Source organism: Pseudorca crassidens, chromosome X (assembly GCF_039906515.1).
Source record: "Pseudorca crassidens isolate mPseCra1 chromosome X, mPseCra1.hap1, whole genome shotgun sequence".
Taxonomy (NCBI): Eukaryota; Metazoa; Chordata; class Mammalia; order Artiodactyla; family Delphinidae; genus Pseudorca; species Pseudorca crassidens.
This window is the reverse complement of record NC_090317.1, coordinates 59684985-59707077: the sequence shown is the minus strand read 5'-3', so window position 1 is coordinate 59707077 and position 22093 is coordinate 59684985. Positions and strand designations below refer to the sequence as shown.

The 22093-nt window shown below is 36.2% G+C and overlaps 1 protein-coding gene across 8 annotated transcripts in view; it reads left to right on the top strand.

Annotated features, from left to right (window-relative positions):
* The first annotated feature begins 3434 nt into the window (after window positions 1–3434).
* APOOL (apolipoprotein O like) overlaps window positions 3435–22093 on the top strand; it is a 229086-nt gene continuing 210427 nt past the window's right edge. For 4 of the 8 annotated variants that reach the window (XM_067724590.1, XM_067724586.1, XM_067724594.1 and 1 more), the window contains exon 1: window positions 3493–3563. Coding sequence is in view for 2 of the 8 variants with exons in the window: in XM_067724588.1 (XP_067580689.1) it covers window positions 3549–3563 (15 nt within the window). In the remaining 6 variants the exon portion in view is untranslated. Of the gene's footprint in view, window positions 3564–22093 lie in introns of all 8 variants that reach the window. The other 4 variants (XM_067724588.1, XM_067724591.1, XM_067724593.1 and 1 more) reach the window with 4 other exon arrangements.

Genomic DNA, 22093 nt, shown 5'->3' with positions numbered 1-22093 from the left:
CAGGATTTAGGTTGCAGACTATGAGTGTGGTCTAAATATTTAAATATCAGAATATTTTGTCTTGAAAACTTGGAACTGAGTAGAAGGAACTGCTGTAACGTTTGTCAGAATATCTCTCTCTTTCTATTGTCTTCCTGATGCTGAGGCTGAGTACCAGGGGCCATTGATCATTGCACTAGTGTTGTTTTCTTTGTATCCTTTTTTCCAAAAATGGGAAAATAAAAGGTAGACCAAAAAAAGCTATATATTTCTTACATGTCTTGTACTTCACTCATTTAGGTTAACAGATTATGAATAATTTTGTGCCAACATATTTGACAACTAAGGTGAAATGAGATGTCAGTACTACTATAACTCAACATATGAATCCCTAAAAATCAATGCACCATGAAATCATGCATAAAAACTGAAGATCTTATGGGGAAAATGAGATTAGAGGCGCAACACCCAAACACTTCATCAGTGACCCATTACAAAAAGATAGGAACTTAATAAACATGGTAGCACACTTTTAAGAAATATATAAATACTACATACAATACATAGGAAAGTCAACTGAAGTTTCCTTATAGCAGTGGATGTAGGAAGGGTTGCAGCTTGTGCGTCATTGTGAAGTAGTTTTAAGCAGGGTTATCAAAATTTGCAGTCTTTCACAGCCTTAAATCTTAGGTCATATTATTCTTTCTTTCAAATGTAGGCCCTTCAAGAGATGCATATATAATAGATAACTGTTTCATTAAAATTGAAAATGTAATCCAATGTAATCCTTCTTCTTCAATTATCATGTGTTTCACTGCTAGAAATTCTTCTGCAAGTTTTAAATCTGCAATCACATCTTCACCCAAGGCTGAAAGCTTTGGAAATTGCAACAGTGTTTTAAATCACCAAACCATCATTGAAGGAGCCACTTCTGCAGGATCTGACAATTTTCGTTAAAGGTCTTTGTGTATAGATAGTGCCTTCTCATTGCATGTGAGAAAGGTTGTTCTTAATTTTTTTTACTGTCTAGTCTTCAATCCATAGATTCATCAATCTTTTCATTTCTTCTATTACTTTAGGTCTCATTACTGATTTTGTATTTCTTGAAGTTTTTCCAGACATAGGTGTTTCCTTTATTTTCACTGTATTGTCTCAGAAGGTCCAAAAATGCATATTTCTTTACACCTACTGCTCAGGAGATATCACATATTCTCACACTTCTTTCAAAATTCTTGGTTACTTCAAACTTCACCTGATATTTAAAGCTTTCCTTTCTCATGCAGTGCTTGGTGTTTTGGGGCCAGAGTGCTTAGACACGTTTAGGATATTGTTTACTTACATAGAAAAATTCACAATTAAAAAATAGTAACAAAACACAATTTTGTAGGTAACACCTGAGTGAACCAAGGTATCTGGTAGATGTTTGAGGAGTCTGTGTGTGTGTTTTATGCATTCTTACACAGTCTGATTGTGCTGGGTGCTGTTTTCTGCATTCACATCGTGTTTCTTATGGACGAAACAGTGCATGAGTGAACATGAAATTTATGTAATTTTCAAATTGTTTCCTAATATATCCACCATTTTGGAACAAATTCACGTTTTTAAATAAGTGTTATTGTAGAACTGACTGTGCACAACTCAGCAAAGCAGCCACAGGAAAGAATGGAAAATCTGAGAGCATGTTAGATAGTTTGGATTTATAATTAAAAACCTTATTACAAAGAAATCTCCAGGCCTGGATGGCTTCATTGGTGAAATATTTCAGATATTTAAGGAAGTAATAATGCCAATCTTAAACAAACTTTTCCTGAAAATAAAGAGGAAACAATTCCCAATTTGTTTATGAAGCTAATAAAACACTGATACCAAAGTCTTAAAAGAAAATTACAAACCAATAACCATCATGGACATAGATGTAAAAATCCCAATGAAAATATTAGCAAATGGAATTAAGCAATATATGAGAAGAATAATGTATTAGTCTGCTTAGGCTGCCATAGCCAAAAACTATAGACTGGGTGGCCTAAACAACAGAAATATATTTTCTAAGCTCTGGAGGCTGGAAGTCCCAGATCCAGGTCCAGCAGGGTTGGTTTCTGGACACCATTGAAGGGATAAAAAAGGCAAGCCACAGTGTGAGAGAAGATATTAACAACACATAAAACTGGCAAAGTGCGTGTATACAGTCTTCTGAAGAACACCTACAAATAAATGAGAAAAATGTACAACAGAATAGAAAAAGTGGGCTAAAAACTTGAATAAGCACTTTATGAAAGATAACATCAAAATGGCCAATTGAAATATGTAATGGTGATCAATTTCATTAGCCATCAGGGAAATGCAAATAAAAACTTGAATGAGGGACTTCCCTGGTGGCGCAGTGGTTAAGACTCCGTGCTCCCAGTGCAGGGGGCCCGGGTTTTGTTGCTTGTAATCAAAGAATGCTGACCAATACAGGAATTGGTATCAGGAATAAAGAGTAGTTCAGAGAGAAAGGTGTAGGGATTTTGAATACTCTTAGCCCTCCAGATCCTCCCAGATAGCCCCCTTAAAATGTCAGACTACCACTCTCTCCTGCTCAAAGTTCTAAATTTTTAAATAAGTGACCTATCAAGGTTAGGTATAAATTCAACTGAAAGAATTTTAGAAACCAAGGGAATCAGTCTTTGAGTTTAGCTTTTAAAAATTTCAGCTTTTCTTGACCATGAGAAGTAAAGGGGCTTTCTTTAGTATGGCCATCAGAGGTCCCTGAGATTTATTATATGCCTAGGGGCAAATTTAAGAAGCTGCATATACTTTTCCTCTCACGTTAAATTAGTCAGTGCCATCAGATGTAGCCACTTCTGACACACCGGCCTTTTTCATTGCTGTTCCTTCTGCATGGAAGGTTCTTCCCTAAATTCCTTCAGGACTTTTCTCAAATGTCACTTTATCAGAAAGCCTTTCCCTAATCTATCTAAATCAATAAATTCCCACCCCATCCCCATACTGTTTTATTTTCCTTCACAGCATTTGGCACTTTGTAACATTTATTTGTTTCTCTTTTCCTCCTAGAATCACAAGCTCCGTGAGGGAAGGCATTACGTTATGTCTGTACTTTGAACAAGTGCCTGGCACGTAGCAGGCGCTTAGTGACATACTCTTAGGCTGTATGAACTTGCCCACGTATTGCAGAGGTAACATGTTCTTTTTGTGACTATACAGTTATTTATTAAGGCAGCCGGACTTGGATTTTAAGTCCTCAACTAGACAAATCACATATGCCTGAAAAAAACGAACATAATGAAAAGTTCTGCACCCAGCAAAGTAACTTTCAAATGGACTATGGAGAATATTCTGAAAGGTGTTATCAGGGATAGCGACAGTCCACCACAGGGTTGAACCGTTTTCCCCGGAGAAACAGGGCCAACTTGTGCAACTTCCTAGAGCGGCACTAGGAAGGCGGAGAAAGGGCGGAGCCAGCTGGCGAGGGGCGGAACTGGGTGGGGCTACTTTGAGCGGTGCCTAGTTGAGCTATTTTGTCCCTTTCCGCTCTCCGTGCGAAGACCTGGGCGGAGAGTGCTACAGCTATGGCGGCTGTTAGGGTAAGTAAAAATTACTTTGCTTAGTTTCTCTGGATGCTGGTAGCCCTCTGATAACTGTAGAAGGGATCCTCCTAACTTCAGAAGGGAGTCCCACAGCAAGAGGCGAGGTGGAGATGGGGTTGCGAGAGAATTGGCAAGGTCAGGGAATCTTTAACGTTTGAAGCCTCAAGACACCTGCTTCTCCTCTTTAGAGTTTCCTCAGCCTGGGACGGTTCTCTCTCCTCAATCCCCTGCTGTTGACTGTTTACACAGCGGCAGGGTGAAAACTGGGAAACAGCTGGGCGAAAATGGCCCGCCAGGCGACGAGCAGCGAACAGACTTGGGTCTTGAGATGAAACAAAGAGAAAAGAATCCTGGGCATTTGTCTGGGTGCACAGGGCGGGGCCTCACGACCCTTTGAAGGACTTTGTTCAAACATTATTTCGGGTGAAATAGACCAGGATAGAGACGTCTCAAGTCTCTCTGCAGTGCCTGGGTTTGTATTCACTGTTGTTACTTTACAGGTTTGAATGACAAACCTAAGTTTCTTTTGAGTTCTGTAATGGGAAAAGGTGCCTTTACTTAGGAATCTGTGTACAGGAAGTGACACATGTGGCTGCTAAGCTGCAGTTCCCTAAGTAGGTTTCAGTAACAGTAGTCGACAAATATCTATGAGTAGACAAATACCTACGGGTAGATATTTGTAGCGGGTTTTAAGTGTAAAATGCACTGCTTGCAGGAGATACAAATATGAATAATTCAGGCTCAGTATCCGTCTTGATTCGCCATTCTCACTCCATTTCTGCTTTCAGAATTTATTTGAATTATCACAACACCCTTCTAACTGGACTCGCTGCCTCTAGCCTGGCTCTCATGGAATTAATTTCCCCCTGCACTGCCAGAGTACTAAAATGTAAATCTGATTATGCCCTTCCACTACTTAAAAATCTTTATTGGCACTCCATCATCTGCCCTCTAGGGTCAGGTCAGGCTCCTATGTCTGGAAGAGCCGACTCTGCTTTGGCTTTCCAGCTTCATTTCCTGTCTCTCAGGAACTCTCCTAATATCTGTACTCCAAGCCTTTTTTCCCTGCTCTTTCTCTGGGCCTGAAGTGCCATTTCCCATCCTCATCTAGTTAGTTCCTATTCATATTTCACTCGTTCATTTAACAGGGATTTGTGTACTGCCTCCCCGTATGCTAAATACAAAATGCCTTTTCCAAGATAGTGTCCCAGATCTCCCCAGTCTGATTAAATAACTCCTCTTTGTGCTCGAGAGGATTCTGGGCATACTTTTACCATAGGACTTATCATACTGTAAATAGTAGACTATTTACTTGTGTATTCTATCCTCCTAAACTATAAGCTACTTGAGGACAGTAATTATAATATGTTATTTTTTGTATCCTTAGTACCTAGCACATATATGAGCTATATTAGGGACTCAATAAATTCTACATGAATAAATAAGTGCCAGGCAATGGACATAAAATATATTAAATTAAGTAGTGGAGATGTATCATATAACAAATGATTGTCATTCAGAGTAGAGGAAGTGCCTTGTTCTCAGGAGAAGTACAAAGTGATCTGAGGGTTCAGAAGAGAGAGTTCACACTTGGTTGAAGAGAATAAAGAAAGACATTATGGAGGGAGTGCAGAGAGAGAAGGAATGGTCAGTGGTTAAAAAGAAGACCTGAATAGTGTGTTGTCACTGAAGCCTAGAGAAGGAGCGAGTTGAACAGTAGAAGGAGCGAGTTGAACAGTCTTTTGATTTGGCTATTAATAAGTCACTGGTAGCTGCCATTTATTAAGTGCTTACTGCAAGGCCAGGCACCATGCTAAAATACTTTGCATATGTTATTTCACTTAATTCTCAAGACAACTTTATGTTGTAGATGATAATGATCACCATTTTACAAATGAAAAACTAAGGTTTAGAAAATTCAATTAAATTGCCCAAAGTCACAATGCTAATAAGAACTGAAGTGAGGTAAAGTGGTAGAGTGAGAACCTAGATTGTAAGGGGTTAGGGAAAGGATAAGGGGTGGGAAACTGGCATTCATTTAGCACCTTCTTTGACCACCTGCTTTACATGTATTATTTCAGTTTAATCTTCTTGATGACCCTAAGAAATGGGTAGTATCCCCATTTTACATATGGAAAAACTGAGGTTTAGAAAAAGTGCTTGCTCCGGGTTATCCAAGTGGAAGAACCAGGTTCAAACACAGATATATTTGGCTTCAAAGTCCCTGATCTTTCCACTACTCCTTGCCTCCTCTGGAAGGGAGGTGTACATTACTCTTTAGAGAAATGTTGCAGCAAAAGGTACGGAAGAAATCTTGAGTTGGGGGTAGCAAATTCCAGGAAAGTTTCTTTTCATTTAAAAAAGTAGGAGACTATATGCCAATTAAATCTCAATAAAACTGGTGAAAAAAAAAATTCAGGAGACCTGAGCAGGTTTGGAGACAAGTGGAAATATGCCAAGAACTGGTAAGAATTAATAATAGTGATCACAGCTATTATGCTATTGAATATTTACTGTGCTAGGCATTTTGCTAAGCACGTTATGTGAATTTTCGCATTTATGCTTCACAGTGACCCTATATCTAGGTACTGTTATTACCAGCATTTTAAAGGTAAAGAAACTGAAGCTTAGAAAGGTTGAGTAACTTTCCCACAGTCACTCAGTCATAAGTGGTAGATCTGGATCTGAAATCGCTATGGTCTGAGTTCGAATCGTGGGGCTTAAGCTTGAGGAAGCATCTGTGAGGCCTAGGTACAAAAATGCTGATCTGTGTTAATTTTGAAGCCCCAGAGATTAATAACAAGGAATAAGGTAGAAAGGAGTCCTGAAAGTTGGTAGATAACTCTGAAAATAGTTTACATACATTTTGAGAGATAAGAACTTTTTGAGCAAATGTGATGGTGGAACACTGATGTGGAATTAGCCTTGAGAACAAGTACTGTACTGATCTCTCCTCCTGACCTCCTGAATCAGAGAGAATGGCTGGATGACTGGCTTTCATTTAAAAGGATTGGGAGGAATGTAGTGTCAAAAGCTAGATTTCATTAATGCCAGAGATTGAGTGAATTTGAGGAAAATTTTCATCCTAAAAGATACTTGTTTCTAATAGAATACTTAATATTGAAATATGGCTACCATGTATTGAGTATTTCCTATGTGTCAGACACTGTATTACGCTGTTGATGCACATTATTTCATTTAATTCTCTCAAAAAGTTTTCTGTGGTAGATAGTTTTATTGGCTTAAAGAACAGGAGTAAAGCAGTAAGGAAAACAAAGCTGAAATAGGAGGTTGTAGTCAGAGAAAAGCTTGTTGAGTTTATGATTTTAGCTATTAACAAGTTCTGGGAAATGGTAAATTCAGGGTATACTCATGGAGTGGGTAACTGCAGTGGAGTGAATATGAAGGTCTAAAAAGGTGAGGTCAAAGAAGAGTGAGGTGAGGCTTTTGAGTGGTTCAGCCATATGGACGTTAAAGTCACTCAGAGTTATGGCAGGATTTAGAGTATAGAAGAAGACTATTAACCAGTATCCTAAATCTTCAATGCGATGAAGTGACCAGGAGGCAGGTGCTAAGGATGAATAGATGGGTGGTGTAAGTCTCAAAGGAGAATTACTTTTCTTTCCTTTATGAAAACTTTCTTCAGTTGAAGTATAGCATACATACAGTTAAGTACACAAATCATAAGCAGCTTGGTAAAGTTTCAAAAATGATCATACTTGTTCACCCAGCAGCCAAATTAAAAAAAAAAAAATTATCAGCAGCCCCGAAGCCCTCCCCTTTGCTCCTTCTCCACCATAAATTAATTAGCCTATTTTTAACTTTATGTAAATGGAATAAGGCAGTATTTACTCTGTTATGTCTGGCTTCTTTCACCCAACATTGTTTTTGAGATTCAGCCGTTACACATGTATGCTAGTTCATTCATTCTTATTGCTCTGTGATATTCTAGAGGGTGAATATATCATGAGTTATTTATCCATTCTGCTGTTAATGGACATTTGAATTATTTTCAGTTTTGAGCTATTACAAATAATGCTCCCATCAACATTCTTGTATATGTCTTTTGGCGCACATAAGTGCACATTGCTGTTGAGTATATACCTAGGAGTGGGATCGCCAGGTCATAGGGCATGCAGCTTTGGTAGCTACTGCCAAATAGTTTTCCAAAGTGGTTGTACCAATTTACATTCCCATTCATGAGGGTTCCAGTTGTTCCACTTTCTCACTAACAAGAACAGATATTTTTACCTAAGGCTGGGGAAGTAATGGCTTAGAAGCAGCATTGGCAATCAGAAGAAGACAAACTCTACCTCCTATACCTGAGACACTTTGAATAGCCTCCACTTGAGAGTTACAAGGGAAGCAGTGACCTCAGGGGACAGTCATGTTTCATTTCAGGCAAGGAGAGAAGAGGGTAGACACAATGGAAGGGCTTTTGGAGTTTGGTGGAGTAGCAGGAACTTTGGTCAGTGAAGAGAAAATACAGATCACTGTAGAAATTAGAATACAGGAGATGATACATGACTCTGGATTGTGTTTTGGGACTTGAGTCAAGGATGATGGGGATGGGAAGGAACATGGATGCCATAGACCTAAAGGTTTCAAAATCCTTGATAATACCAGCCTTCGTGTCAACTTTAGTCTTTGTCTCTTTCCTCTTTTGTTTCATGTGACTGATATCAGAAATTAGTTGGAACCTAACAAATGAAGTTCATTCTTGGGAAGACGGTTGGTTATCTCCAGCAAAATCAGTTTTTCACTTTCCACTCAGCATTGTTGAGCATCTGTATTTTCAGTGCAACTTTGAAAGTATGCTTTGAAATCCTTAACCATACTTGGTATAGGTTCCAGGATGTTGCTTTATGCCATGGAGTGAAAATGATCTGTGCCTTGCCTCCTACCACACCTATATGACTGAGCTATTCCCTGTGATGCCATCCTCACAGGTGGCTGTTAGGTGTTCTGTGAACCTCATTTAATATGGAAATTAAAAATTGCTTGACATGGACCCTAAAATGTTTGCATAATGGGCGCATGTAAGTCAGTATTTCCTGATCTTAGCTGTGCATTAGAATCATCTGGGCAGCTTAGAAAAGGTACTGTTGCCTGAGCCCCGCCCCAGATGGGGCATTTTAATATTTTAAAAGCCCACGAGTGATTCTGATGTGTTGCTAGGTTCGAGAACCACTGATTTAGGCGAGAATTTGTGGCTTTTATACAGGTTAGAGAAGAAAGGGTATTAGGCTTTTCAGGTTATGAAGAACAGAGGCAAGTTCAAGTCATCTTAAGTGGTAGTTTATTGGAAAGTTGCATAGGTTAGGAAGAAAGCCTAGGAAACTGTCTCAGCAGCTAAACAAATCTCAAGAAGAACCGTTCAGGATACCATAGCAACTCTGGTAGTTACCATTCTCATGACTTCTGCTTCTGCTAACTCTATATGTTTCATATCCAGACTTCCCTAGAGAGAAGATCTGATCAGGTTGGCTAGTCACTAACCACTGCAAAATACCCTTCTTAGGCAGAAATTGTACATCGGGCCCCTTTGTAAGGCAGTCTCTTGTTGGCTGCCTTTGGCTCAGATACCAATCCCTGGTCCAGTCAATTTTGGCCAGTGCATCAGTCCTGTAGTTAACAGCATAGTGACCTATGTTAGAAATCACAGAAGGGAGCAATATAGTTGTCAGATGCTCTAAGACTTCTTAGAAGGGACAAGGCAATGGATGGATACTATTGGGGTTCATGGTCTGGTACAATTTACTTTTGAATACTTTCCAGAAGTGATACAGTTGTTGAAAATATGGTAGGATATATTTAGAGTTGTTATTAAAAGCTAACTTATTAAGATCTTGTAATTTAAATTGGGAAATTGGTTGCCCAGGGATAAAAATACACTGAGACAACCAGTGTAAGTAGCAATCTGTGGTGGATAATAAAATTTGCTTAGTATAATTTGAACATATTCAGGGAAAATGTAACCCACTTCTGTAATCTCTCCTGAGTTATATAGACTTGATGGATATTAGTACTCTAAGCTAAGGCATGAGTTGCATACTTAATGTAGATTTGGCCTGGCTGTTTTTGGATCTTTTCTCTCAGTCATTCTGAAACTTAATAGGGACTTCTCATATCACTAGGCTAACTGCTACTGTCATATCCCCTCAGCCTGGCTCTATAGTTCACCTCATTCATTCATACATCCAAATTCCTATTCGATATCTTTAGGTGCATCAAATTCAACATGTGCAAAATTCCTTTATCTTTACCACATTTGATTTTTCTGCTGTATTCCATCATTTTAAAGAATCGTCTACATCCATACTGTTAACAAGTCTTGTGAATACTTTATATTTTCATACATTCTTCTTATTTTATACATTCTTTCAAAAAAATCTTAATGCCTATAATGTGCAGGAGATGGTGATAAACATTGGGGATACAAAGATCAACAAGATAAGAACAAGAGGTATATAGAAGAGAAAACACTAAAACTAATAAGCACATGAAGAGATGCTCAAAATAATTAACAGATAACTACATATTAGAACAATGAGATAACATTTTATTAAGCTAGAGGAAAATAGAATGCTGGTTAAGTCCAAATGTTGTTAGGGATATTGGAATGTAAGCGCCCCCATGGACTGCTGGTGGGAGTATTGGCAGGTACAGCCACTGTGGAGATCAATCTGATATTATTTAGTGAAATTAAATATATACTCATGTCCTATGGCATGGCAATTCTGTTCTTGAGTGTATATCACAAAGATATACAAGTTCATGAGGGCACTTATAGGAGGATATTCATCGCAGTGTTTTTTTATGGTGATGGGGAGTTTGAGGCAATATAGGTGTCCATCACTGACAGGGTTAGGTGAAATGTGGTGGATGTACATCATGTAGTACTATATAGCAGCTAGAAGAAATGGGTTATATGTACACATAGGAACACAGATGGATATAAAAGGCTATGTTTTATGAAAATAGGATAAGAAACAAAACAACTGTAATACACCATTTATTTTGTGAAAACAGTAAGAAAAAATGAGATGTGTAACAAAATTAAAAATACATGTACACATTAATACAATATGCATTTTGTAAAAATTCAAACAAAAAGATAATCATTAAATATTTGAAAATAGCTACCTATGGTGGATGAATTAGAGTGAAATTTGGCAATTAAAGGAAATGAATGAATTAATCAATCAGTTATAAAGGAGGGAGGGCAAAGAAGAACAAGACCAAAGTACTGTCCTCAAGGAATGGACTCTAGTGGGTGAAACTGATAAGTAAACACAAGTTGTATTCAAAATAAAAGGTATCTAAAAGTTACTATGGGAGAAAAGAGGAAGAAGTAGTTTAAATGCCTACAGAACATAAGGCTGCTTCATAATATTTGTTCATTTTAGTTCATTCATTTAGTTCTTCAACAAGTATGTATTAAGCACCTACCATGGGTTAAGAACTGCTACTTGCCATGTGGTGGTAGATTGTATTTTTTATTTCAAATATTTGCTTTCTCTTCCTGTGAGAGGATTATACACCCCTGCCTAGATTTCTTATTCTTTCCCTCTACCTCAAGAATGACTAGTATTACTTTACTAGGTAAATAATTTTATAATTTGTTTTTGGCATATTTTGGTACTGATCAAAATATGGTTAAAGCAAAATATTTACTCTACCTTAGTCTAATTGAAACACAAGTCCTTCTGTTTATCATGAAAGAGCCAGTAGAGTTAAACAGAACTTAATTTTGTAAGCAGAGAAAATACCGTTATATCCATTCACTCATCTGGACTAATGGAAGGAAAGGAACAGCATAAATAATTGAAAACCAATATTTGCACTTAACTTTGGGATGTATTTTTATACTTATATTTCTGCCTATAGCAAAACCTGAAATTTTGGGCCCCTGTGACAAAATTCACAATAGAGCTCTTGTGACAGAAATTCACAGAGCCATGTAACTGGCAGGGACAATTCATCCTCCCATTGAATTGTCTTGGCACATTTGTCAAGAACTAATTGACCCTAAATGTAAGGTTTATTTTTGGACTCTCAATTAATTCTATTCCATTGATCTATATTTCTATCTTTATGCCAGTATTGCACTGTCTTCATTGCTGTAGCTTTTTATTAAGTTTGAAATGGGAAAATGTGAGTGCTCTAACTTGGTCCTTTTTTTAGTATAATTTATTGTGAAATAATTTCACATTTACAGAAAAGTTGCAAGAAGAGTACAAAGAACTCATCTCCTTAAATCAGATTCTACAGTTGTTAACTTTTGACATTTTCTCCCTTTCTCCTCTATTATAATTATTCCTTTTCTGATCAGTCTGAGAGCAAGTTGCAGACATGTTGCTATTTCACCCCTAAATATTTCACTGTGTATTTCCTCAAAAAGAAGTATACGGTTCTATAACCTTTGTGCAAGCCTCCCAATCAGGATGTTAACACTGATACACTATCATCCAATCCACAGATGCCATTCAAATTTCACCCACTGCACAATGTCTCCTTTTCCTTTCTAGGCCAGGATCCAAATCTAGGATCATGCATTATGTTTCCTTATCATATCTCTTTGATCTGCTTAATCTGGAATATTTCCTTACTCTTTCTTGTCTTTCATTAGTGACCTTGACAGGATTTTTTCTTCCAGTTTTATTGAGATATAATTGGCATACAGCACTGCATAAGTTTAAGTTGTACAGAATGATTTGACTTACATCATGAAATGATTATCACAGTAAGTTTAGTGAACACCTATCATCTCATTTAGATACAAAATTAAAGAAATAGAAAAAAAAATTTTCCTTTGATGAGAATACCAATTTTGATCTTTTTTCTCAAGATGTTTGACTTTTCTAGGTTCCTTGCATTTCCATATGAATATTAGAAACAGCTTGCCAATTTAAAAAAAGGGCATCTGGAATTTTGATAATAACTCTCTTGAATCAGTAGATCACTTTGGGGTGTATTGCTATCTTGACAATGCTAAACAATGCTAAGTCTAACAATCCATGAACTTGGGATGTCTTTCAATTGATTTAGGTCTTTGATGTTGTTCGACAATATTTTGTAGTTTTCAGTCTAAAAGTCTTACACTTATTTTGCAAGTCTTGCAAGACTTGCAAATTTAGCCTTGCATTACATTTATTCCTATTTTATTCTTCTTAATGTTCTTGTTAATGAAATTGTTTTTGTAATTTCATTTTCAGAGTGTTCCTTACTGGCAAATAGGAATAAAATATATTTTGGTATATTGATTTATATCCTGTGTACCTTGCAACATTGCTGAATTCGTTTATTAGCTTGAATAGTTGAGTGCACGCATGTACGTGTGTGTGAGTGAGTGTATTCCTTAGGATTTTCTACATACAAGATCATGTCATATGTAAATAGAGGTAGTTTTACTTCTTTTCTAAACTGCATGCCTTTTATTTCTTTTTATTGTCTAATTGCCCTGACTGGAACGTCCAGTACAATGTTGAATAGAAGTAGTGACAACGGACATTCTGTTCTTGTTCCTGATCATAGGGGGAAAGCTTTCAGCTATTCATCATGAAATATGTTAGCTGTGGGATTTTTTGTAGGCCCCCTTCACCAGGTTAAGGAAGTTCTTTTCTATTCCTAGTTTGTTGAGAGTTTTTTTTTTTAAAACATGGAAGAGTACTAGTATTTGTCAAATGCTTTTTCTATGTCTACTGATATGGTCATGTATGTATTGTCCATTATTTTATTAATATGGTATATTACATTGATTAATTTTCGTATGTTAGACTAACCTTGCATTCTTGATATGTTAATATATCCCACTTGGTCAATACATAGTTATTTTTATATGTGTCTTTATTCAGTTTCTATTATTTCATTGAGGATTTTTAATCTATATCTATAAACAGTATTGGTCTGTAGTTTTCTTATGACGTCTTTGGTTTTGGTGCCAGGGCAGTACTAGCCTTATAGAATGAGAGGGGAAGTGTTGCCTCCTCTGCTATTTTTTGGAAAAAGTTTTTGAAAGATTAGTTTTAATTCTTCTTTAAACTTTAGGTGGAATTTACCCATGAAGCAGTCTGTGCCTGGGCTTTCCTTATAGGAAGATTTTTGATTATTAATTAAATCTCTTTACTGGTTACATATTCAGATTTTCCATTCTTCTTTCATCCTTTTGGTAATTTGTGTCTTTCTAGGAATTTGTTCATTTCTTCCAAGTTATCTAATTTTTTGCTGTATAGTTGTTCATAGTATTAACTTAAAATGTTTTTTATTTCTGTAAGGTCAGTATGTGATATCCTCTCTTTCATTACTAATTTTCATAATTTGAGCCTTTTTTTTCTATTTTTTCTTTGTTACCTTATCAAAAGGGTTGTCAATTTTCTTGATCATTTCAAAGAAATGACTTTTGGTTGTTTTGATTTTCTGGGTTGATTTTCTTTCCTGTATTTCATTTATTTCCACTCTAATCTTCACTCTTTCCTTCCTTGTGCTTGCTTTGGGGTTAAGTTTGCTTTTCTATTTTCCTAAGGTAAATTATTAAATTATTAATTTGAGGGTTTTTTTTTTTAGCATTTACAGCTATGTATAAATTTCCCTTTCAGCCCTGCTTTCACTACACCATAAGTTTTGGTGTCTTTTGTTTTTATTTTGTTTCATTTCATTCAACTCAAAAGTATTTTCTAATTTTACTTGTGACTTTTTTTCTTTGGCCTATTGGTATTTAGGAGTATTTTGTATTTTAATTATTTTTCACATACTGGTGAATTTTCCAGATCTTTTTATTATTAATTTCTAATTTAATTTTGTTGTGGTCAGAGACCATGCTTTGTTTGTACAATTTTAAATCTTTTGAGACCTGTCCTACTGTATGGTCTATCCTGAAGAATGTTCCATATGCACTTAATAAGAATGTATATTCTGCTGTTGTTGGGTGGAAGCGTGCTGTGGAAGTCTGTCAGGTCTACTTAGTTTATATTGTTGTTCAAATCTTTTATATTGCTGACTTTCTGCCTAGTTGAATTCATTATTAAAATGAGGTATTGAATTTTCTAACTATTATTATTACATTGTCTATTTTTTCCCTCTGTTTTCTTTGTTCTTTGTTTTCTGTTTGTTCTGCTTTTCCTTTCTGTGTTTTCTGTCAGTTTTTGTTTCAAGTATTTTGTGGCTCTGTTGTTAGGTGCATATATGTTTATACTTGTTATATGTTTCTGATAGATTTACCCTCTTATCATTACAATATGTCTCTTTAACTCTATTAACAATTTTTGTCTCAAAGTCAAATTATGGTGGCTGTTTTCCTGGTATATCTTTTTCCATGCTTTTACTTTTAACCTAAATATATCTTTAAATCTGAAATGTGTTTCCTTTGGACAGGATTTTGTTTTTTTAATAAAATCTGACAATCTTTGTCTTTTGATTGAATTGTTTAACTCATTCAGATTTAATGTAATTATTAATGTGATTGGATTTATTTTTGCCATTTTGCTTTCATTTTTTATGTCTCATGTCTTTTTTGTTCTTCTCTTCCTTCTTTACTGCCTTTTCTTGTATTCAGTGGATGTTTTATGCTGTGCCAGTCAGGTACTGTGAGTATCAGAACAGCTCTTTAGCAGCATAGAGATATGAGGGAATAGGGGACTGGAATTTTCACCAGCTGCTTTCCTGAATCCTCTCCATGGAGCAGGATCTGGGGATGGGGAATCAGTATGTATGGTATCTGCCAGTTTTCACCAATTGCCAAATCCACCTAGAATACCTCTTTTTAGCTCAGGGGAAGATGGGAGTTACCACTCTGCTGGAGAGCTTTCTAGAATAGCTCTTCTATAACACAGCACTGGTTAGGGGAGAGGGCTACAGGCTCTAAGTTGAGTGCAACTGTCTCCCACTCTTCTTACCATGTTCTGTAGATTTTGTGGAAAGAAGCATCTCAATTTGTTTTAAGCCCTTTGATCCATATCCAGAGAATTTGCTAATTTGACTAGTTTAAAAGATGTCTCTTTGAGGGAGAGGTTTCATCAAGCTCCTCACACTACATACAAGAACCAAATGCAAGTTTCCAGTTTGGGTCTGTTACAAATAAAGCTACTATGAAGAAGCATGTACACAATTTTGTGTGGATATAAATTTTCATTTCACTGGAATAAATGCCCAAAAGTGTGATTTCTGTGTTCTTTGGTAATTATGTTTAGTTTTTTGAAAAACTGGTTATTGGTGGATTGACTGCTGTATTAGTTTCCTATTGCTGATGTAGCAAATTACCACAGACTCAAATTTATTACCCTACAGTTCTGGGGGTCAGAAGTCCAAAATCAATTTCACTGGGCTAAAATCAAGGTGTTGACAGGCCTGAATTTCTTCTGGGGGTTCTAGGGGGGAATCCATTTCCTTGCCTTTTCTAGTTTCTAGATACCACCTGCATTCCATATCTCATGACCTCTTCTTCCATATTGAAACCCATCAGTGGCTGGTCAAGTCTTTCACATGATGCATTACTTCAATACTCCTCTTCTATAGTCAAAAATCCCTCAACATCCTTATAAGGGCAGTCATGATTACATCGGGACCACCCTGATAAGCTACCATAATCTCTTTATCTCAAAATCTATAACTTAATCACATCTGCAGAGTTCCTTTTACTATCTAAGGGAACATATTCACAACTTCTGGGCATTCAGACATCTAAATCTTTGCAGGAGGGTAAGGTATTATTCAGTCTATCACAGTCCTCTTATCGTTTTAAATGTCTCTGACACTGGTAATTTTCTTTGTCCTGAGTTGGTCTTTACCTGATATTAATATAGCCTGCTTTCTTTTGATTACTGTTTTCTCTTTTCCCTGGGTTTTTCTATGGGTTTTTTGTACCTGTTTTATAACTCCATTTTGATTTATCTGTAGTACTTTGGCTGTATCTTCTGTATAACTCTTTTAGTGATTTTTCTAGGAATAGCTATTTTATTTGTAGTTATCCATAATTTTACTCTTTCCACTGTTATTTCTTCCTTCCTGATGTCCCAAGGTTCCTTCTTTTATCATTTTCTTTCTCTTTAGAGAACTTACTTTAACCATTCTTTTAGGGTTGGTCTGCTGGTGAAAAATTCTTTTAGTTTTCTTTCCTCTTCATTCCTGATGGAAATCTTGTCTGGATATAGAAGTACAGGTTAACAGTCCATTTCTTTCATCACTTGAGAAATGTTGTGCCATTTCCTTCTGGACTCTGTGATTTCTGATAAGAAATCTGCTGTTATTTGAATCATTTTCCCCCTATACTTTAGATGTTGTTTCTCTTTCATTGTTTTCAACAGTTTCTCTTTTTCTTTAGTTTTCAGAGTTTCAACTATGATGTGTCTTGGTATGAACTTCTTTGGGTTCTTTGAGTTCATCCATTGAGTTTTTTATTTCAGTCATTGTATTGTTCAGTTCTAAATTACCCACTTGGTTTTTCTTTATAGCTTGTATTTCTCTGCCAAGACTTTGTTTCCTTGCTGTGACTTTCTATTTTTTAATTTGCTTCAAATATGTTTATAATTGCTTGTTAAGCATTTTTATGGTGGTTGCTTTAAAATATTTGTCAGATAATTCTAGCATCCCTGTCATCTCATTGTTGGTATTTGTCTATCGTCCTTTTAAACTCAAGTTGAGATTTTCCTGGTTCTTGTTATAATGAGTAGTTTTCAATTAATATCTGTATGTTTTGATATTATAATATAATCTTATTCAAAACTTCTGTTTCAGTTGCTTCCTCTAACACTACTCTGGCAAAGGAAAGGGCAGTGCTGCTTTGTTACTATCAGGTGGAGGGTAGAAGTCAAGGTTCCCTGCTCAGTCTCTTGACACCCAAGGAGAGGAGGGCCCCTTTGCTATTCCTGGAGAAGAGTGGGAGTTTAGGTCTCCCATAGGCTTCTGCTTTTACAACCCTGGCTGGGAGAGGTAGGAGTACCTCATTAGTGCTCCCCACTAATGACCACTATTGGGGCAGTGGGGGGGAGTGACCTTGTTACCATTTGATGATAATGAAAATCCTGACTCTCCACTAGGCCTTCTCAGATACCACCTTAGCAGGGAAGGGGAGGGTCTGCCTCATTAACATCAGGTGGTGATGGATATTCATGTTCCCTATATGGTCTCCACTAATATCTTGGGGGCCAGGGCTCATTACCACCTGGCAGAGATGAAAGTTCTACCTTCTTTAACACTACCTTGGTGGGATGGGGAGTGTTAGAATACCTTACTTCAGCCGAGCTAGAGGGGAAGTGTAGGCTCTCCCCTCAGGCTTTGCTTGTGTGGGTGGGGTTATGGCCTCAGTTTTGTCTGTGGTGTTTGGCTATAGTAGAGTGGCTGTTGTATAAAAGTTTTGTGTCTTGCTAGGCTGCCCCTTTCCTGGTGTTTTGGCTAGAGAGAGCAGGCTTTTCTTGGGTCTTTGTCTTCACTGGTTGCCATTTCTGTGTTGCTAGCTTCTCCAGCACCCAGTCTAAGACATATGAGGCAAAAAGAAAATCCAGGGACCTCACTGCCATGTCATTCCTCAGGTCCTGTCGTCTCTAACTGGTCTGCCATCTTCTCTGCACCATCCAGAGTCTTCCTGTACTTATTTTCTATATAATATCCAGGCTTTTGAGCTATACTCAGTAGATGGAATTGGAAAAAGTATATCTACTTCATCTTTCCATAAGTGGAAGTCCTCCATCATATACTTTTATCATCCTTTACTGGTGATATATTTGTCTGACTCCCACACTAGAGATTATACAATACTTGAGGACAAGAACAATGTCTTTGCATATTTATACCCCTCATGGCCTAAGAGGGCACCTGCCTGGAGCATAGTGTTTCTTCAGGAAGTATTTGTTGACTGAGTTAAAACTTCGAATAACTTTTAGACTTCTTGCCCTTAAGAACAAAGTATCCTGGTTGGAGAAATATTAATTAAGTAATAGTTCATAATAGTACATGGTTAAATCCTAAATTATCCCAGGCCTTCATAGACTGGGCAGTTTATGTCCTTTATAGGTAAAATTTTCCATCTCTTTGAAATACTTGAAAATGAGGATATGTTCCTTATCTCTGCCCCCTAAATAGAATAGATCAATTCCTTCTCTGTGTCCCCACTGTACACACTTCTGTTATACTGCTTAAAACCATGTATTGCATTTATTTTTGTGTTTTTCTCCCACATTAAGTTGAGAGTTTCCTTAAAACCAGGGACCATGTTTTATTCATATTTGTATCTCAAGTCTCTCAGGCTCTTGAGATAGAGTATACGGTAGACACTTGAATGGTTGTTGAATGAATGAATGAGTGCTTTCTGTGACACCCATATAAGCAATTATAAGATTAAATTTTTTATGTTTAGGTACTTATATTTAAATATATTTAGAGGGAAATTTATCATAACTATAGATTTTAAAATAATTGATTAAAAGGGTAATGTTAACATGCATTTTTTTCAAAACTTCATTTGAAAAAATTTTCTTTAAAGAATGACTCTTCTAGTGATTTGAAGTTTGAACCTTTATTGATATTTTTGATAATATTTCTGCAGTCCAGAAGAAATATTTGAAGAAATAATGACAGAATTTTCCAAAAATAATGACATACATCAAATCACAGATCTAAGAATCAGAAAAAACCTCATGTAAAATAAATACAACACACACACACACACACACACATACACACAAACACATCCCACTCCCTGGTACACATCATTTCCATACTTCTGAAAAAAAGAGAAAATCTAGCCAGAGAAGAAAGACGCATTACATAAGGAGTAAAAGAGATGAGAATTACATTATATTTCTCAGAAAGTACATAAACTAAATAATATTTCTTAAGGAGAGTATTCTTTGTGATTTTGCCTGTGACTCAGAGTTGTTAAATTATACTTCTTACTTGCTTTTCTTTTGAACAATTGAGGTTTCTCATCTTTAAAAACAAAAATAACCCCCAACTCCAAAATCTGCACCTTATACTGGTAAAGGAAATATTTATTTGTGCCCTATACCAGATTTTATATCATGGTAATCACACTTCAGCTTCCTTATCAAATAGAGGTATGTAGTTACTTTTTTTAGGACTGTATCTTTAACATCATTCCACGATGGGGTGTTTGATTTGTCCTGAACCTCTGTTATGAACTTGTATTTAGGAATTTCTTATTGTATTAAAACCTAAATTATCTGAGGATTCTAGCTCTACAAAATGCCTCAAGTTCCGTTCGACTGCTGAAATAGTATTGATTACACACCAAGTACAGTACAGGTGTGCACAAATTCTACAACATCATTTCTGATCTAAAGGAGCTTACTGTTTTGTTGACGGAAGACATATCCACATGCAATGGATAATATAAGACAGCATATATTTAAATAATAAAACATGTAATATATATAAAAATCCTTAGCAATTCAAGAAGTAACCAACATATATTATGATAGTATAAGGCCCCTCAGAACTTGAATGGTAGCATTTAGTTTACTAAGAATGAAGAAGTTAGCTTGTCAGCAATGGCTTTGGGTTAACATTGTTATATGTTCTAGGAACTTAAGACAGGCTGACTAAATCAGAAAGGTTAATTTGGGTTTACTTATAGAAGATACAATTGGATTAGAAATAGGAAAATGGTGGAGTGTTTGAATGCTAGGATAAGTTGGAATTTTATTTTATTTTATTTTGGAATTTTATTTTGAAGGCAGCAAAAGCCATTGAAACAGATCCAAAATACTTTATGATTTTTTAAATTTAATGTAAAATATTACCAATGTACAAAGAGGTATTAGTGAACACTGCAAGTGCAGTTGAAGCCTCCTGTGTATCCTTCCAACTCTGATTGCATTCCCCTTGCTTCCTGAACTCCCCATAGCCACTCTCCTCACTTTTGTATTTAACATTGCTATGCTTGTTTTTAAGCATTATATGAATTTTATTTATGCTGCTTATGTTCTCCTGCATCTTGTTTTTATCAAAGCATTGTTTGTGATATTTATTCATGTTTGTATGTGTAGCTCTAGTTCATTCCTTTCCATTGTGCGTAGTATTCTGCTCTAAGAATATACCACATTTACTTCTCTATTCTTTCAATGGATGTTGTGGTGACTTCCCCCCCACATTTTTCTGTTACAAATAAGACTGTTATGAGCAATCATATGCAAGTCTCCTTGGGCTCGTGTGAGAGTTTCCCTGCTCTACCTGCTGTATGACTTTGGTCAAATCACTTAACCTGTCTAAACCTTATTCTGTAGCATTTTATACTAGGAAATATTAAAAGATAATCTATGCTGTGCACAATGCTATGCCCAGGCTATAGCAAATGTCCAGTAATTTCTAGCTGCTGTTTTTATCAGTATTTAAAAGGATCTTTATATTCCCAGCACCTAGTATAATGCTACATTTCTTTTGACCTTCAGTTCCCAATTTAAATCACACCTCCTTCATGCCAGTGGGCTGATAACCTGTTTCTCATGGCAGTGAACATCACTAGTCTCAAGCAAGTAGAATAGGAATTTGTTGTGTTATATTATCAATTTTTATTAAAATGAGTATATATTTACAGCCTTGTTTCTTCTTAGACTTATTTTGATTTCTTTCAGACCCTTGATGGTTATTCATGATGTTTTTAATAACAGAAATCATTTTTAAAAGTATAAAATATAATGTGTTTATTTGGTTACCATACCATTTATGTGTAATTTGAATGCAGAGATTGTTGCAGAGATTGTTTACTAAAAAACTATCCTGTGAAACATGACTTAAGTTTCTTTTAAGAATAACCCAGATTTAAGGATTCCATTGGTAAAATTCTAGTAGAGTGGGAATGAGATTTTCATTGATCATCTATAAAAGCCTAACTGATAAGAGTGTAAATTAAGGCATACTAGAGTCTCAAACCTTTAAGGATTGAGATGCTAAAGGCTTTATAGTTTGTGGCTGTTTTACCCCTATAGCTTTTTCACAAGTTCTTTATTTTTGATCTCAGTATTTCAGTCCTTTGAAATAGACTGTTTGAAATGCTGACATGGAAGGCCCAAATTGTACAGATACGTTTTCATAGTTTGATTATTTGTTCTTCAGTACCACTATCTTTTTCAAGAGTTTTATGAAAAAATACAGGCAGAGTTTTCAAATTCCCTATTTCAGCAAGGTATCTGCTTTTCATGTACCAGTATAATAAATAATGCTGTAGCTGATAGACTCTGTTCTCAGTAGATTAATGATAGTTTATTCTCTTAAAGATGATTCACCCACTCATTTTCTGAAGAAAATAAGCACCATGATATATACAGACTTGTTAGTGACTCACTGGTGATTACTTTAAAACAGGGCATCCTTGTGTAAGAGTTTTATGTTACTGTCGAGAAATATTAGCTGTTACACGATAGCTACAAAATGAAGCATTAGCACCTTTTTCTTGTTTCAGTTTTACTCAGAAAAAAGATATGGTAATATCTCTGTTAAAACAGAAGATGAGTTCAGTAGCACTTGCCATTGTCAGAAATTTATTACCCTTGGAAGTAGTACAAGGAGACACAGGA